At 46.8% G+C, this 19300-nt stretch overlaps 1 protein-coding gene across 3 annotated transcripts in view; it reads left to right on the plus strand.

Moving 5' to 3' along the window:
* The window catches only part of Gria1 (glutamate ionotropic receptor AMPA type subunit 1), a 325559-nt gene that overhangs the window by 287907 nt on the left and 18352 nt on the right, over positions 1–19300 (plus strand). For all 3 annotated transcript variants that reach the window (XM_004666536.2, XM_045151919.1, XM_004666535.2), the window contains exon 13: positions 1606–1853. In XM_004666536.2, coding sequence (XP_004666593.2) covers positions 1606–1853 — 248 coding nt within the window. The remainder of the gene's footprint in view (positions 1–1605; positions 1854–19300) is intronic.

A 19300-nucleotide genomic window follows, 5' to 3' on the forward strand; every position in this document is an offset into this window, starting at 1 on the left:
CGCATCTGGAGTTCGTTTGCAGTGGCTGGAAGCCCTGGCGCGCCCATTCTCTCCCTCTCTCTCTCTCTAGCTGCTTCTTTCTGTCTCTGTCACTCTCAAATAAATAAAAATGAAGAAAAAAATTTAAAAAAAATAAATAAATAGGGGCTGGAGAGATGGCTTAGCAGTTAAGGAGCTTGGCTGTGAAGCCTAAGGACCCAGGTTTGATTCCCCAGTACTCACATAAGCCAGAGGCACAAGGTGGCACATGCGTCTGGAGTTCATTTGCAGCTGGAGGCCTTGGTGCGCCTCTTTCGCTCTTTCTCTCTTCTTCTCTCTCTCTCTCCCCCCCCCCAAACATATAAATAAAGCATAACACTATCTGATCCCAAGCTGAGGTGGGGTGCTAAGGGCTCAAGAAAGTCTTTGAACCCCAAACCCTAGGTTTGTATCTATTTTCAACCAGATAATTAGATGAAATAAGGCTGAGAAAGATAATTATTAAATTATTGTATTTATTGAGGGAAGAACCAAGGGAAGGAAAATGAATACGCCCACATGGTCTGAAAGCCCATGTGGTAGGCCTGGAAAAACCATAAAAAGAAAATTAGAGAGGAAAGAAAAGAGAGTAAAAGGAGCTCCTGCCATGTGGAGGATTTGAGGGGTAAAGAGCCTACGTGGGAAATAGGGATCAGAGGGTTTTCCCCTCGTCTCAGCCCCACAATGCCGAGATGAGGAGAAACTCACCAGAACTTGGTGGTTCACAAGTGGTCAGGCATCCCAGAAAGGGTGGGAGGTTGTCCTCCCCTGGTAAAACATATTATCTATATAATCTTATGGCGATGGGCCCTACTTTCTGGCTCAGTTGAGCCAGAGAGCAACTGACTGGTCTGGGTTAGGGGCTGTCTCAGGAAGAGGCTAGCCATGATGCCAAGTTCTGGGGCTAAACCTGACCAACCACAGTGTCGTAAGAAAGGGAACCTTCCTCCCAGGAGTCTAGGTTGTTTGTGGAGACACAGATCTCCTTTAGGCAAGAGATAAGAAGCAGATCATCCTTTGATCAGTAGTAGCAGTCTTTTCAAGGGCCCAGTCACCCTAACGCAGCTATCTGACTCACTCCCGAAGCTGTTATCTTTATCAACAACAGTTTAGACCCCAAGGGCAGGCCTTGCAGTAGCAAATAATTGGAACTTGGTCACCCACAATACAGTTCTTTTCAATTGTGACATCAAATCCCACTGATATGCAGCTCCCTACCTCTTTGGGGGGCAGTACATGCACGTCCTTATTGAACAATAGACAGATTTGACAAGGTCTTCATGAGCCAGACAAGGACCCATTTTATTATTTTCTCCTTATTCAGGAGGAATATGGTTGCTCAGAAGTAATTGAAAGATTCCAAGGTGCTCCATTCATATAGTACTTGCAAGATATTTGTGCCTCAGAAACTCCCGGTACTAATTAGGACCTCTTACTTTGCAATCACTGGTAATTGGTTGCTTCCTGGGTTGATCTGGTTCGTGAACATGTAGCGGAGCTCTGCTCAGCTCTTCATGAGCGTGGGTGCCCGCCCCGGTTTCGAGAACAGCCAGCAGCTCATTCCGCCTTTGTTCCTGCCCCTGGCAGAGGTCTAAAATCGCCGTGTTTGAAAAGATGTGGACATACATGAGGTCAGCAGAACCGTCCGTTTTTGTCCGGACAACAGAGGAGGGCATGATCCGAGTGCGTAAGTCCAAAGGGAAGTACGCCTACCTGCTGGAGTCCACCATGAACGAGTACATCGAACAGCGGAAGCCCTGCGACACCATGAAAGTGGGAGGTAACTTGGATTCCAAAGGCTATGGCATTGCGACACCCAAGGGGTCCGCCCTGAGGTAAGTAGCCGAGATCTGCTTCCTCCGTGCCCCTTCTGCCCTCCCTGCCTCAGGAACGAAGCTATGGTGTCTTCCACACGGTGCAGTGCCTCCATCCGGGGTTCTTCGTCAATACCTGTGGGCCTGGAACATTCCAGCCACCTGCGACCTTCAGCCCTGAGGTTGGCAATTGACCTGGGGAATCTCAGCTTGCTGTGACGTCACTGCCCATGTGCCCTTCCCCCACCCCGCCTTCCCTCTCACCCCCCCCCCAGTGTGTTAAATGTCCATGAACCCTATGCCTTGTCTTGTGCTCTGTCCCACACCATTCCTTACCGGACACCCCCACCCAGTGAGGCATCAAACAGGGCTCTCCAGCAACATGGATTCTTTGAGAGGTGATGGTTTATAATCTTTATCTCAAAAGAAGCGCAAACGCATTGTCCAAATGAAAAATCAAGTTGTGTGAGAGGCATTCAAATCAAAACAGCCCTTAACGAATAGGATCAAATTAATGTTGGCATGTTCCTGCCCTGACACTTCAGCAAAATCCAGGCTGATCAGCAGAGGCAACATGGGTTCTCCTTTCACAATGTAAATTTAAAAAAAAAAAAAAAAAGTTCAGAAACTCATTCTAAGTGGCCAAGGACAAGTCCTGCAGACTTGGCATCGCGGCCTAAATTTGATTCCAGAATTGGCTATCTTACAGAATGTAGGGCGTCTCTCCTCCCAGCTGTCTCTCTAAAGAGACGATCACTCTCCCAGCCCTTCAGAGGTCTGAGATGGCTGTGAGTTGAGACAGGATCCTCTGAATAGATTGGAAGCGCAAGAGGAATTCGCCTATGAGAAATGATATCAGCTGCAGAGACATCCAATCCATTTGAGGGAATGGAAGGGAGAGCCGGGGTGGTTTCCAAAGCTGCAAAAGGATAGAAAAAAAATGGAGCAGGGTTCCTGACCCACCCTGCAAGGACACACAGGGCCATTCCTGCCTGCTTCCATTTAGTCACTTGTCTCAGTGACACTGAGACCCATCTTTACTCTGGGCTCCCGCACAGCAGCTGCGGCCACAGGTCTGAGCAGGGTGCTGTGCCTCTGTAGCTGCACAGTTTCAGGGGTGACAGATAGCAATTGGATCATAATTCCTTTACGCTGGATGATAATCATGACAGGGTAGAAGGGCAGTCTATAAACGGGGCCCTTGACATCTATTTCAGGTAGAACAACATTCTCCCTATACGCAGGATGAGATCCAACAAATAGCCTTTTCCATGTAAATGCAGAAAAGTCTGCAGGGTGAAAAGGACAATCAACATAGCCAAACCAGGGTGGGAAGAAACAGCATCTAATTCAGCCAGGACTCCCCCAGGTGGAGCAGAGGTGGAAGTTATGCGTCGCTCCACACACGCGAGAATTCACAACACAACGAAAGACATTAAATTAATCATAGCACTCTTAAAAATTACAGATCAGACACACTGGACGAAACCTACATTAGAATTTATGGTGGGGGGGGAATGAGTATTCTCATGTCAATGGAAAGAAATTAGATAAAATAGAAAATTAGATAATGTTAAAAAGAGAATTAGTGTACTGGGTGGAAACCAGAGGAAAATTCTTCAGGATCTCATGCAGAGAAATGAAACCCAGGACACAAGGTTAAGACACGTGCTAGAGGCTGAAGTTGGAGGATCACTGTGAAGCGGAGGCCAGCCTAGAAGTACAGAGTCAGGCCCAGGTCAGCCGGGGCTAGAGAGAGACCCTGACTCATAAAAAAACAAAAACACCACCACGAAAAAAAGCACCAGGAGGAGAGGGTTGATCTGCTGTGGTTTCCAGACAGAGTGGAGGAAAGGTAGCACATTGAAGGGATTTTCCAGAATTATTTTCCAAAGTCTCAGAATGGAAAATCCAGTCTTCCTGGAACCAATAGGTGGCAACCAGCCATGGAGTACAGTGAAACTACAGAATAGTAAGGACAGCCAGGCGTGCTGGCACATGCTTTTAATCCAAGCACTCAGGAGACAGAAGTAGGAGGATCACTGTGAGTTCGAGGCCACCCTAAGAATTCCACGTCAGCCTGGGCCAGAGTGAGACTCTACCTCAGAAAAAAAAAAAAAAAACAGCATAATAAGTACAAAAAGAAATTATCTGTGAACACACCCAGACAAAAAGGTCACGTGGGATAGTCTGGGTCAGCCAAGTGTGGATACAGAGCTTTCTCAGTCTCTTTTTTCAGTCTGAGGTCTGACATTCATAACAAAGAGGTGGGCACAGCAAGAGGAAGGAAACAAGATTACACCAGGTAGAGAACATGCTGACAGACCCCGAACCAGGAGTACGGTACAGTGATGAGCAAGAAGGAGGAGGAGAGGTCAAGCTAGGATTGAAGGAGGGATGAGGTCAGGAAGGGTTTTGTGAAAGTTCCTCATCCTTATTTAAAAAGTGATGAAAATACTTTGAAGACTTTAATCATTGCCTGGTATCAGGAGACTATATACCTGTTGAACTATAGGCAAAACTGAATATAGCCTTAATGAAGGGAAATCTCATTTGCCTAAAAGAACTTTAAGGACTCATGGTACAATTTTGGGCAAAGTTTAAAGGAATTCAGACAATAGTGTTTGTTGAGGAAAAGATTTTTATCTCAGAGACTTACAGACCAAAGGACAGACTCAGGCCTTGTAGGCAAACCAGTGGTTCTATAGCTTTTTGTGGAAGACTTCATGTTCAAAGCCATCATGTGAAAACAAGGTACAGGAAGGTCATCTGACCTGCCCAGTCACCCAGTTCCTCCACCACCCTGTCCTCCACAAGGCTGCTTGGAACAAGGTCACAACTCAGAGAACATCAGGAGTTTGAGTGATAGAAGTCTAAAACTTGGGTTTTCTACATGCCAACGCCTGGCATGGGCTGTGTCTCATCTAATTATTGCACCATCCCTGTATAGTGTCTTTGTCGCCATCTCCAGATGAAGAGACAGAAGCAACAGATTAAAGTTCCTGGCCAGATGGGCACAGCTCATAACTAGGTACCAGACTGCAAGGCGAGGCCGAGTGGCTCAGAACCACAGCTGGCATTAGCACGAAAGCTGTGCTGGGCTTCCTGACCTCCAGAGCCATGGACGACACGAGCTGACCTTAGGCCACATTCTGTGTGCATTTTATCCTGGGCCAAATAAAAACTATCAACTTAGGGAAAGAGGAAGGCTTTTGGAGTTCCAAGCAACCACTAAGCAGCTAGATTCCCACCGTGCTCCAACCTCACATACCTGAGATGGTGCCATGCCACCAGGATGGGTGACAGTGGACCAGATGCCACAGACACATGTGTCTGTCACAGCTGTTTGCATCCACTGATTGGATCCTGGGAAGCTAAAGATAGGAGAGAGGTGGGGATGAGGGAGAGAATGAAGGAGAGCTGTATTTCTCCAGTGCTCCATGATGCAAAGGAAGTCAGTTGTGTCCTTATTTTGAATCCTAAGACAATACGTTTCCAAAGAAGGCTCACCCCCTCTAGAGTCCAGCTACTCTTCAGAAAGGTTCATGATTCAGCCTCTTCATCCTCCAAGTATCCTTGGTAGCTTCTTGGCTATGCTGTTAGAGTTATGGCATCCATAGCCTCCCAGGCAGATGTCCTCCAAGCCCAATGCCACCCTCCTGGCTGACTTCCTCCAGCGCTTGCTCTGTAGAAAGCCAGACCTCTCAGGACATGACAGCATTCCTTGCCACCTGCTCCATGTTCCTCCAAGATAGATTGCACAGCTCTGCTGCAAAAAAAAAAAAAAAAAAAATCATAAAGCTGGTAACTAAGTCCCCAGTGTTCCTGGCACTTGCCAGGTCTGCTTGGCAGGAAGCAGGCCAACGTCCCCACAGAGCACTGAAAGATTCTGTTGGTGACAGAATGAGTTTTATCTCTTTGTCTCTTCCACTCTGGGAACAAAAGCTCTGATGAGGCAAGATGGCCCAGTGCTTGATTTCCCATTTGGACAGGTGGTGTTTCTTTGAAACAGATGCTGTTTGTTGGCTGTCGCTGCATGCTTGGGGAGGGGCAAGGAGCTAAGTTATGTTTCAGAAGCCCTTAGGTTATGGATAAAGACAGACTGTCCAATGCAAGTCACTGGGGGAAAAGCAATTGGCAAATCTGCTAATTATGATCTATTGGCCTGTGGTGGCCAACTAAATGTAACTGCCGGGCTAAAGTAAAGGCCCTTTCATGATGATGAATATGCACTTCAGCCAGAGACGAGCAGTTCAAATTTCCTGACTCAGGCCTCGCAGTCCATACTCGATGAACCCATGAAGGAATCTAGGCCAGATTGGCCTCTGTTGAATTCCCAGCTGGTGAAACATCTTCCTAAGCCAACTGCAGGGGCTGTAACGGATTTGCCAATAGCCCTACCCCAACCAGGACCTCGGTCAAAGTCTGGTCTTTACCTGTGACTGTGGTCCCATGGAGTGTTCTGTGGCCTCTGTGATTGTTCTTTACCTTCTGTCATGTCTTGTCCACGCCAGATGTACGGGCCAAGGGGACAGGAGCGCAGTGTAGATTCCTGCTGCACCACAGTGGGTGAGGGCACTTGGGAAAGCCGGGTGCATCCCATTCACAGCTTACCGCCAGATAGTACCCTCCTAGACTCTCCTCCGCGAGGGCGTGGCTACAGAATGTCAGTCGTAGCCCTTAAGTGATGCACAATCCAGAGGACCTCAGGAGCAGGACTCTGGAGACTTCTTTTGCGGCGCTGCTGCCCTCAGATGGTCAGATACCTTTCAAACGAATAGTCTCAGCATTGAGCCAGAAGGATTCTCTAGGGCTGGTGTCAGGGCAGCAGGAACATCCAAGAGAGGCTTTGCAGAACCGTGACAGAGAATCAGGGACGTGGGCCAGAATGGATACATGGAGGAGGGGGAGAAGCATGGGTTTGTTCTCGGGAGCATCAAGTCCTGCTAACTAGAGAACACATTAGTAATTAGGAGCAATGGGTTACATACGGTCCAGTGCTGAAAGTCACAACTGCCTCCATATTTGTTGGACATCTGTTGAGGCCACTGTGGTCCAGTGAAGGGAAGGGACCACCGTGAGACAGGCATGGTTTGTAATGAGAGAGTTACAGGCAGAAAGGTCCTTTGGAACGGGGGAGGGGACAATGAACATGAGCCGCAGTTGTTGTGCGACAGAGGAGCAGGGAACTCTGGGCTCATTATGTGCTCCACGTAAAGCTGGGACACGCGGGAGGAAGTCTGCGATGTTGGGGCTCTGGGCCTTTAGGACTGTCACCCAAGAACGGATCAGGTACCAACTGATGCTGGCAAGGCTCTTCTTCCCGATAACAGTCACTGCTGTCGCTGGCATCCCTAGAACACCGAGGAAGGGGTGGCTGGCAGGGCGCCCGCTTCTTAGAACGTGAGCAGCAATGATGCAGGCCGCGGTTCAATCGTCCGCACTGCCTGCTGCAGGAACTGCACTGCGCCCGAATGCCGGGTGTTTCTTTAAGGTTGCCCATCAGCCTTGTGTTTCCCTGGGGAGCAGCATTTCCTTCCCTCACACGGCCAGATGCTGGAATGTTTCTACCAAGAATGGGCTGTCTACACTGGCATCTGGGTAGAAAGGAGGGAGGGTGAGGGGGTGGGGCACTGCAGGACAGGAAGCCAAGGTTTATGCACACGTGGAGACTGCAGGTGTAACTGTACTAAGGCGGCCCTGCGCGCCGTCCCCAGACACCTTTTCCTTACCTGTCACTGCTCTGAGTCCTGTCGAAGGCCGTGGAGAGCCTCCTCTACTCTAGACAGGGGCACTGGCCCAGAAACTGATGGGAAACACGTGGGCAGGCGGCGTCCTGTGTGGTGTCACGTATGCTGTTCTGAAGAATCAACCCCAGCTTCGTCTTTGAAATTCTCCAGGGAAGCTGGTTTGTAAAATGCCCCCTCCTAACCTCTGGTTTCTGAGATTTCCTCCAATAACCTGGTTCTGTGGTTCACGGTATTGAATCCAGGAATGTGAAGTTGGAATGAGTCTCCAGTGGCTCTTCTCTGGGAAAGAGGGATAGTAAGTAATGTTTAGAGCAGGCAGACAGGTAGCGGTCTTGGGGGGCAGAGCCAGAGGAGGGAGAACACGTAGCAAGGAGGTTGCCAGGGAGACCGCAGGGTGAACACACTCTGAGCCCCAAGGTCAAGTAACCTGAATTCAGGTTCAAGGCTCCTGACTTCAAGAGCAGCCTGACCTTGCTGGGTAAGTCACTATGACTTTGCAGCCCTCTGTTTTCTTATCTATGAAATTGGAATAATGAGTTGCCTGGCAATTTGATAAAAGAGCACAAAGGGTCTGTCGCAAAGGGCATTCATTCCTGTTCATTTTCCACCCCTCTCCTCCCATTAGACCTACCAGAAATTCACTTTGGATACAAATAACTTGTTTTGGCCTTCTTTGTGAAAACCCACTGTGTTCATCAGAAATCCACATGAGGCTTGCATTACCTCCTTCCTTCCTTCCCCCCATGCACACATTGGCTATATTAGAAATACCTCTCTCTCTCTCTCTCTCCCTCTCTCTCTCTCTGTCTGTCTCTGTCTCTCTGAACAATCTGTGGTCCTCCCCCTCAGAGAACATGCTAAAAAATCAAACGCTAATATTTCTTTTTCTCCCTCCCTCCCACTGTCACAAGTAACAGCCTGTCTCCCCATAGTATCGTACTGGTGCAGGGCCTGCTGCTGGGGATAAACATAGTATGTCCTGGAGAAATGACAGTCCCTTTCAATTGGTCCTTGTCTCCTGATGGGTAGCCAGGGATGCTTGTTGTCATGGTAACCTCATGAACTCTGTGACCCAGGTTAGCCCTGACCAGAGACAAAGCCCTGTGAGCAGAGTGGCTGGGTTTTGCTGGGTTTGCCTTTTCCTCAGAAGAGCTGAAGAGAGAAAGAAAGGGGGGGGGGATGAGGGGTTGAAAGGAAGAATGAGAGAAAGGAGGAAGAACAAAAAGAGGGAAGCAGAGGGAGGATGTGTATGTGTGTGTGTATGTGTGTGTGTGTGTGTGTGTGTGTGTGTGTGTGTGCACATGAGCACATTCAAGTAGAGATGGAGTTTGGCCAGAGGAGAAGGACATCTTTACAGAAGCTTCTTGGGGCAGGACACGTGCGACAGATCAATGTGAGAAGCGTGAACGCGTCCTAGGAGTCAGGGGCAGCAGGGAAGTCCAAGCCTGGGGCTCTGGGGAGTTGGCTCAGTTGGTAAATCCTCGCCCCTCAAGTATGAGGTCTTGAGCTTGATCCCCAGAACCCATGTGAAAATACCATGCACAGTGGGTGCACCTGTAATGCCTGTGCTGAGGAGGGAGAGACAGGACGATCCCTGGGGCTCACTGGCAAGCCAGTCTAAGAGTAACTGGCAAGCTCCAAGCCAATGGTAACCTATCTCAAAATAAGCAAATGACCCCATGAGGTTAGCCTCTGACCTCCACATGCACTTATACACATGTGTGCGCGCACACACACAAGTGCATATGCACCAGCACACACAAAAGCATGCATGCTCAAAAACGCAATCCACACTTAGATGAACGGTGAGGGCTTGCTTTGACATTTTTGTCATGGTGATGATAAAGTTTATGATTAACATTTCTGAAGTTCTGACCACTCCAGACACGTCCAAGAAGTAGTTTTTGTATATTGGGTTTTTTACACAGCAACAACATCAACAACGGCAAGTCATCTTGTTTTCATCCTCGTAATATGGTTTAGGAAAGTGAGGCACAGAAAAATGTGTCACTCAAGATTACTTGAGCCTCATTACAGAATTCGCCCTTACCCACTGTGAGGGTGCACACCTGCCAACACAGAATTCAGGAAGAAGAAGAAGGACGATCAAGAGTTCAAGTCATCCTTGACTTCAAAGTGGGCTTGAGACTAGCCTGGGCTTCATGGGATCTTGTCTTAAAAACTAAAGAAGGGCTGGAGAGATGGCTTCGCAGTTAGGGTGTTTGCCTGCAAAGCCTAAGGACCTAGGTTCGATTCTCCAGGTCCCATATAAGCCAGACACACATGGTGTCACATGCATCTGGAGTTCATTTGCAGTGGCTACAGGCCCTGGCATGCCATTCTCTCTCTCTCTCTGTCTCCCTCTCTCTGCCCTTAATAAATAAAAATAAAATCTTAAAAAAACTAAAGAATAAGAAAGGGATAAAGAACGTTTACTATCCACCTCCTGATGCGCATTGCAATCAAGGAAGGGAAGTAGCCGGCCAGCTTCTCCCCTGAAGTCCCTAGAGAATCCTTGTCACCACTGGTCTGTGCATCTGTGGGACACATGGGACCTCTCAGGAATGAAGACCGGTGTCTCCCACCAGTCAGCATCTCCCATCATCCAGCGTCCCACCCTTGCTTCCAAATGGACACGGATACATCCAATGCATATTGAGATTTCCCCACTTGCCTCTCTCAGACAGTTGATACCGGAAGTGTGGAGGTAGGGAAGGAGGAACTTAAATCCATTTCACACCTGCTATGCAACAGCCAATGCATGCAATGCCCAATGTGAGTTCAAACATTAATCACCCTTTACCTTGAGAGATTCCTGTACCTCTTTGGTAGATTAAATCTGAGACCTGGGGAGATGATAAGTTTCCTAGATTGTCACAGTGATTTGCTGAACAGGGCCTAGGTGTGATGACTGTGGGCCCCTTGGTTTGTTCCAGACCCCACCTCTGTGCGAATGGGGGCACCTGCCCATTTCCTGTCACTTCCTTTGCCCTTCCTAAGTCATCATCCTTAAAGCATCCAGGGGAAAGACTGGGGACAGGAGGTGTGCAGCTGCCTTGGCCCCAGCCCCACTTCTGAGGTCCCAGGTAGGCTGCAGCCCCACTCTGCTGGCTGACCTCACAGGACCCCTACAGAGTTGTAAAGACACAGCTGTCATCTCTTGTTAGAGCTCTGTTTTCACCAGGCCTGGCTAAGGGATGAGGTCCCCGTGAACAAGAGACAGAGATGGGGGCATGGCTGAGAGCCGAGGTCCTTGTGAATGAGAAAGAGAGAGAAATACAGAGCCTTGCTGAGGGGGGGGGCTAAGATCCTCATGAATGAGTAAAAGAGAGAAATAGAGAGAGAGGGAGAGGAAGAAAGATTGGCTGAGAGCTGATGTCCTCATGAATGGGAAAGAGAAAAAGAGACAGACAGAGGATTGCAGAGCCTGTATGAGGGCTGAGAACCTCATAAACAGGAAAGAGATAGAGAGACGTGAGCGTGGGGACTGAGTTCAATCCTCGAGCCCGTACATAACCCAAGCACAGCAGTGCCCACTCAAGGTCCCAGTGTTGGGGAGGTGAAGACAAGAAGACCCCCTTCCCAGGGCTCCCTGCCTCGCCATTCTAGCTGATTCATGTGCTCTAGGCCAATGGGAGACCTTGTCTCGGAAGAGATGGACAGCACTCCTGGGATGACACCTGAGGTCTCCACACACATGCACATGCTCTCATACACGCATGCACGCCCACGCTCATGTACTCATGCGTGCATGCACACACATAAGAATCAGAAGACAGACAGAGCAAAGTCAAGTGGCAAGTGTGCAGTGACAAGGGTCCGAAGGACAAATGTGGGAAGACGAACACCACCGGAAATGAACGGCCTGTGCCCGGGCAAGAACAGCAGCGTGCACACTACGTGGCTTGTCCTCCAAGGCTCTGCTTCCTCCTGCTGATAAACAACTTACGTGGCTCTTTCTTTGTCAAAGACAGCATCTTTTTTTCAATGATCTATCTCATCAGCAACTTGATGTCAGACTTGCTGGGTCCTTGGGTTTTGTTCTCAGACAGCTGGTGTAACACAAAGGGAGACTGGGAAAGAGAAGGAGTCGGTGCTCAGCTTGGCTCTGCCACTTGCAGCTGTGGGTTTAAGAAGAAGATGTTCTTCAGTGTAGATCAGCCAGACCCTGTTCCACATTTCCAACTCTGCGATCTTAGTAAAGGAGCAAGTAGCATTGGTGTTGAGGTCCCTGCCATCAGGACCAAGCATGGATGCTATGTCTGCCAGGTTACAGCAAAAGTCTCTTGGACTGGGCATGGCGGCACACACCTTTAATCCCAGCACTCAGGAGACAGAGGGAGGAGGATCGCTGTGAGTTCAAGGCACCCTGAGACTACACGGTGAATTCCAGGTCAGCCTATGGTTCAGTGAGACTCTACCTCCAAAAAAAAAAAAAAAAAGAAGTCTCTTAGACAGAGCACTTTGCTTCCCCAAGCCTTGGTGTTCCCAAAGGTGGAGGTAACCATACGTAGCATGTGTTTCCATATTTAAGTGGTTAAGCTCAGTGCAGTGTCCAGCACATAGCAGGTGGCCCCAGTGGTGGTCCAGCATTAGCTTGAGAGCTCCAAGCTTCCAATTTGGTCTTAGGAATAAAATGAATCATTGGTGAGCGTTATGCACATATATAGCCATTTTCATGAAAGTGTATAATTCTTTTGCCTCACCATGTCCCCTCTTCTACCTCCCCCTCCCATGAGTCCTCTTTGCTTTTACTTTTATGCCACCTGCATATATATGACATTATTTAAATGTATCTCTAAAAAATACTAGGACCCACAAATCAGATAAAACATATGATATTTGCCTTTGTAAAACTGGCGTAATTTGCTTAACATTATCACCTCCAGGTTCATCTATTTTCCTGCAAGCTACACAACTTCATTCTTCTTTATGATTAAAAAAATTACGTTGTATATATAAACCACATGTTCTTTATCTGCCATCCCTCTACCATTGAAAACCCAGGTTATTTCCAGAACGTAGCTACTGGGACTAGTGCTGCACTAAAAGTTGATGTGTGAGTGTCTCTGTGAGCCGTGGACTTGAATTCATCCAGGTACTCAGGAGTGGTAGAGCTGAGTCACAGGGTAGTTCTCTTGTTAGTCACTTGAAACACGTCCAGAGTCATTTCCATAGTGGACTAGCTTACATGACTCCAGCAGCCAGTAAGTGTTTTGTTACCTTGTCTGCTGAGGAGATGACAGGAAGTGAAAGGCCCCATGAATGAGAGCATGCACCTTGAGGGCAGGGAATGGCCTCCTTTTGTCTCAGCATCACATCATCATGCAGGAAGGGCACCAGCTCCTTCACTTTTCCAAAGTAATGTGAGATCGCCATCTGTTTGAAACCATATGAGTTTCTGAACGGTAGTCACGGTTTTAGAGAGAGGAGAAGATACAACCCAGTAAACAAGATGCACTATTAGCAAAGAGGAAGGAAATGGCATGAGAACAGAGGAAGGGGCTGGGGTCATGGCTCAGAAGGTAGAGCACTCAATAGCTCGGAGGAAGCACTGGATTCCCTCCCCAGCAGCTCACCGAACCATGGATGGTGCATGCCTGAATTACCTGGGCGTGTCAGGTGAAAATAGGAGGTCAGAAATTCAAGAAAACCCTCTTCTGTATAGAGATTACAAGGCCATCTTGGCACATGAATCTCTGTCAAAAAAGAAAAACACAAAGAGAAAGGAAAAAAAGAATATAGCAAAAAGAAAGAAATGTACAGTAGGAAACTGATATAAAATGGGTTTGCCTATCTTATCCCTCCTTCAGGAGGAGCCCTAGAAAGGACAGCTATCTTGAAGGAGCTCCTTGCCAATGGGAAGAGCATCTATGAACAAGATAGGTTATTCCAGATAAAAACTAATGTGAACAGAACAGGAAAAGAGAGGAACTAATTTGTGTCTTGGGTCTCCTGTAGCCCAGGGTGGCCTCAAACTTGCTATGTAGTCGAGCCGCAGGACTGTCAGAAACTTTTAGGCAACCTACTTTCTTCTTTCTATCTAGTTCATGGCCTCTCAGCTGTTTCATCTTTGTTGATCCCCATAGCTGATGGTGTGAATTAGGCTAAAGACAGAAGGGAACTTTGAGACCACTGCCCAAAAGAAAAGTGATCTAAGATAGTGCTACCAATGACCTAGGCCTGACAATGCCCAGTTCTGTTCACCCTCAGCCACGCTATCATGCTTCTGAGACTCTAATACCCACTCCCAGCAAAGAACCCTGGATTGGTCTTGGCAGAAGGACAAAATGCCACTAAGGTGTGTCTCAAGACCCTCAGCAGAAAGGGTTTGATCATTACTGTAGTTGCTTTCTTGTTGCTGAGATAAAGCAGCTGACGGGAGGAAGGTTTTACTTTGGTTCACAGTATCATGGGAAGTCTTCATGATGGCAGGGGAAAGCATGGCATCAGCAGAGGCTGGACTTCATTTGGTCCCCCTGCTTTCAAGGGTCAGCATTCTTCTTGTTGTCCCAATGCTGAACAGCTGGCCCAATCGCAATGGTAGCAATCTCTCAAACAATTGCAGCTGAACCAAGCTGTTGTCTGTACCCCAAAATTTTAATTTCTTCTGCCCACACCAATATATTTCTTCTAAACTCAACCCTGCTCAAGTTCCTATAATACAGGCAGAAGACAGAAATACTCTCACAAAATAAATAAATAAATAAATGCTTCTAGCCCAATCAATACAAAGCTCTTTCTCCACCTTATAAGCCAAACCTTTAGGGTTTTTTTTTTTCTGCATTTAGGTCTTGTAAACTATGACTATAATAGTCTCCCATTCTCTACTTATAGCACTGAAAGGTGTCTCACAGTCAAGGTCTAAAATCCTTCCACATTCCTCCTGCAAATAAATTCCAAAAGGCCAAAAGCCACAGTCAGATTTTTAGTAGTAATGACCCCACTCCTGGTACCAGTTTTTTGTGTAATTATCTTCTCAGTGCATGGATAAAGCACATAACAAAAATCAGGTAATGGGAGAAGAGATGTTAGGTTTGGCTCACAATCTCAAGGGGATGCATCATGATGGAGGAGGAAAGCATGAAATGAACAGGAGCTGGACATCTGCTACAACAGGTGGAAAACAGCAGCAGGAGAGTGTGCCAGTGTCCGGCAAAGGGGGCTGGATATAACACCCCTAAGTCCACTCCCAACAGCACCCCTCCTCCAGCAAGCCTCCACCTCCAGAACTGCCACAAGCTGAGGACCAAGCATTCAGAACATGTTAGTTTATGGGTGGACACCTAATTCAAACCACCACAGTCATCCTTCACTAACGTAAGCAAAAGGAGCTGTGGAAGCTGGCTTGGGTCGTAAGGAAGTTCCCCTTGAGGAACAGAGATAAAATGTGCCACTACGAGCTGAGTGTGGCTTCAAGTGTGATCACACCCAACCCTGATCAAATGTTGGAATTCGAGGTTGTGAAAATAAGAATGGAAGAATGAAAAATGAAATCCCAACATTCTGTCCTTAGTATTTTTTTGAAATTCAGCTAAAAAACCATTTGAAATAGTTTCCCCAACTTTTGTACATTTGAATTATTTCTATAAAAATCAAATAATATAATACTCTAATAAGGGACTTTCTTCAGAATATTAGGTTGAGCATAGTGAAACTTAATATGCACAGGACATCCTAGAGTCCATCTTCATAGAGCCTTATGTATTCTCTCCCCAAGACTTCTGAGCACAGTTGAATGATTCAGATGGTCCCCTGGGCCCATCTGTTTCTATGGCTGATACAAGGGCTCTGGTATCTGCTCTGCTTACTGGTCCTTTTGGGGAATGTATGCCATGCAAGTCACCATGTCCATGGTTAAAGGCCTGGCTGCACTCTCTGATGGCCCAGGATTATCATGGCCCAGATGTTTTCTGAGCTGGGAGTTCTCAGACAACACTACCTCTGTCCAGTTAGGGGCATGCTTGGTCACTTTCTGCTTTCTGCTTGTTTAACTTAGTGTCAGGCACAGAACATGGCAAAACAAAATCTCCACTGGGGGGTTGTTTAATCATAGGAACAATCATTGGAACAAGCAGTATCAAAGTCCTTTATAAAATTCTTGATGATTCTTGCAGATCTATGAGTTTGCTCAAATTACTTACTCATGAGTTTGTCATCCCTTCCCAACACCTGAGCATCCTCTCTTACCTACAGATTCCTAACTTCCTGAAATAAGGAAGGTATGTTACATGCAATTGAGTATAACCCATCCAAAGATGACCTCCTGAGCTCCTCCCAACCTGCCTCTCTCATCTCCACACATGCTCCATAATGTGCCATGTTGTCAAGAAAGAAATCAACTTGAACCTTTTCTTTCCTTAACCCCCATGCACATTCCCAACCCATTGGTCAATTTTGTCTTCTCTGCCTCCTATGTGTTTTGAACTAATTGGGTCTTCCCCAAGCAGCATTATAACTGTCCTCTATTTCTTCCCTCAGTCTCTTCTCTTTCCTGCAACAAGCAAACTTCTTCATATGAAATGGGATCTTTTCATTCCATTGCTCAGACTCTCTGATGTCAAAATTAAACTGTAAGCCATGGTTCACAAAGTCCAGGCCAGCTTCTCCAACCTCACCTCCTATTTAGGCCTTCTTCTATCTGGAATGTAGTCTCTTATCACGCAGCCCTCCTCTCCTTTTCCAATATGACTTTCTCTAGTCTCAATTTAAATTTCATCTCCTCAAATTCGCCTTGCCTAGCCACTTCTGACATCCCTACCACCTCACCCTGATTCCTTCACTGCACCTAGCGTTTCTACTTGCTGTCTCTCTCTTCGAATCCCACAGTGAGGCAAAGCAGGTGAAGGTATAATCATCTTCCAAGTGTCCCTAGGGCAGAGCTCATGCCTGTCTTATCCATGAGTATTGACACAGATCCCATATGGTGCCAGACATAGTAGCCATTCTTTGATATGTGTGATGATTACAGAGAGTTCATGGCCAAGCAGTATAGTCTCCCACACAATATAGAAGTCCTCTATGGAAGTCCTGAAAAGTAACAATCTGAGTTCTTGCCAAATGCCTCCCATCTCAAGGGGCTTCTTCCTTCTGAAGACAGCCAGCTCCATTTTTCCTTGGCTCTATCAAACCAAAAGGTTGACCAGTTGGTCATAGATCTCTTTCTTGTGACACTAGATGTTCCAAGTTCTTCAAATCAGTCTTTCAGATATTTGAAAGTTGCATAACATATATCATAACCTGTTTCAACATTGTTTCACAAAGGATGGCTCAGAGTCTGATGACGTTATTTGGTCAATCTGTCTGCAGCACTTCAGGCTCTTGTCCACCACTAAACACACTACTCCAGAGGTGACAGGACTAAGTGTTTAGAGCATGAAGATAACCATTTATCCTTGAATACTTTTAGTATCTCTTCAGGTGTAATATTATAGAATATAATTTCAATAGCATACTAGAAGGAAGCAAGGTAATAAAGGAAGGAAGGAAGGAAGGAAGGAAGGAAGGAAGGAAGGAAGGAAGGAAGATAGATTGCTTGATCCTTTCCTTCTTTGCTCTCTATTGCAAATGAGCATCTTATTATATGGTTTGTAATGAGAGTTTCACTGTTGTGACACTGTGCTTGGATAACAGGGACACATAGATGTCACAACTGTGTGCAAACAGAGGTTTTACAAAGTGCTGGTGGAAGAGGACTCAGTGAGCAGTGGAGTGTGCATCCTACATCCTGTCTTCAAGCCTGTGAGGTACAGTGGTCATGTGTGTGCACTGGGTCACACAGAACTGACTCAGAAACCCAGGCAAGTTAAGTAAGTGACAGCCTAGTAGGGATATGATGTGAAATGAAGCAGGTAACATGCCGAGTCCATTGCCTGGTCCGTAGTAAAACACCCAACGAAACCTGTGCTGGCCATCATGACCCCAGGATCCCCGTGCATTTGGTGGGCTCCTGATTGGCTGGTCCCCTCTTCTGAATGTTCTAGATAGCTAAGTTCACCAAACAGCTGGTTTATGGATAGATTGGAGGTATTGCATTTAACTTTGTCCATTCATTCATTGGCAAAAATAAGTATTTCCCAATGACCACATACACATATCCAAGCATATTATACTAAGTGTTATAGGGAATGGTCTAAAATAGAGGAAATACATCCTCTGCTCCAGGAAACTAACAGTCCATTTGAAAACATTTGGCCAACAGACCAATTAGCTAGGGCAACATCACAGCTAAAGGGGTCACAGTGTCCAGTGCATAGAATCTCCCAGGAACTTCAATCTTATGGCTGCTCCTGGCTTGACCTGACGGTGAAGTCATGAGCCCACCTACATGATGCCTAGATCTCTCCACCGCGCCCAAGCTAGAGCTGCTCCCGTGGCACTGTGTCACCTCTCTGAGCACCTCCCATGCTCCTCACACTGGACTTGGCCTGAGCAGAACCTTGAGAAAAGCTTTGAGTTCACAGCAAAAGTGAAAGTTAGAAACTTTAGGGTGGCATTATGGTGCCCTATGTAATCCCAGGACTTAGGAGGTTAGGCCGAAGGATCTCAAGTTTGAGACCAACCCGGGCTGCACAGTGAGACTATCTCCAAAAAAAAGGAAAAAGAAAAATTTTGCATCCCAACCGCTATTCTCACTTTCAACAGCTCTCTACTCCATCCCAGCCCTTCTCTTTCCTATTTGAGTCTTTCTGTCTACATTCCTTTAAAATGGAGAAGTAGAGGAGGAAGGTGAAGGCAAGATTCTGTACTGTAAACCTATCCACTGTGTCTTGGAGTTTTCTCCCAGGTTTGTCAAATAATGCCTTTGTGTGGTTGTTCAAAAATCCCAGTCACCTCTTCTTTTACTTTCTTTTCTTTTTCTTTAATTTTTTAATAGAGGGACTGCGGAGGGAGTTAGCCTGTAAAGGTATCAAAAGACTGAAGAGTACCTTTCTGAGATCTACTAATGGAAATTGTTTTCCAGACTAGAAAATTGACACATTCAGACTCCCCACTTGCAGCAAGTGAAATCATAAATATCAACTCCTTTTCAGGCAATAAACCAGCATATGGAGTCTCTCTCCTTTGCCTTTGGGGAACCATATGCCACAGTCTAGCTACTGCCCAGCAACTGACAAACACAAATAAAAGGTAATGGTTGTTGTAAAGTGAGTTCCTGTGAATCAAAGCATTTCCCAGGGAGGGCTCAACATGCTTCTTACCATACTGGATTCACCAAATGCCCAAACTTTCTGTCTTTCAAGAATAAACAAGTGACATGTCCAATAAAATTATCAATCTCTGCAGTCAATGTCAGGGTAAAAAGGGGGGTGTGCACATTCATCACAGGAGGTTAGGGCAGGCAGCCCTGGGAACAGGGCTGAGTGGACAGCCATCTGCCTCCCATGAATGCCATTGCTGAGTATTGACATAGCTTGTCCAAACCTTTCTTCCTCTTCTCCTTGCTATTCATGATGGTTTATGAACCTATCTCGGCTAAGTTAAAAAAAAAAAAAAAAAAAAAAAAAAACAACTAAGGCTAAACATAGGTGACAAGTTGTCAGAGATACCCTTAGAAAGGAGAGAGATGGGGCTGGAGGGATGGATGGCTTAGTGGTTAAGGCATTTGCCTACAAAGCCAAATGACCCAGGTTCAATTCCCTAGGACCCACGTTAGCCAGATGCACAATGGGGAGCATGCATCTGGAGTTCGTTTGCAGTGGCTGGAGGCCCTCTTTC

The sequence above is a fragment of the Jaculus jaculus genome, chromosome 6 (genome assembly GCF_020740685.1).
Source record: "Jaculus jaculus isolate mJacJac1 chromosome 6, mJacJac1.mat.Y.cur, whole genome shotgun sequence".
Classification (NCBI taxonomy): Eukaryota; Metazoa; Chordata; class Mammalia; order Rodentia; family Dipodidae; genus Jaculus; species Jaculus jaculus.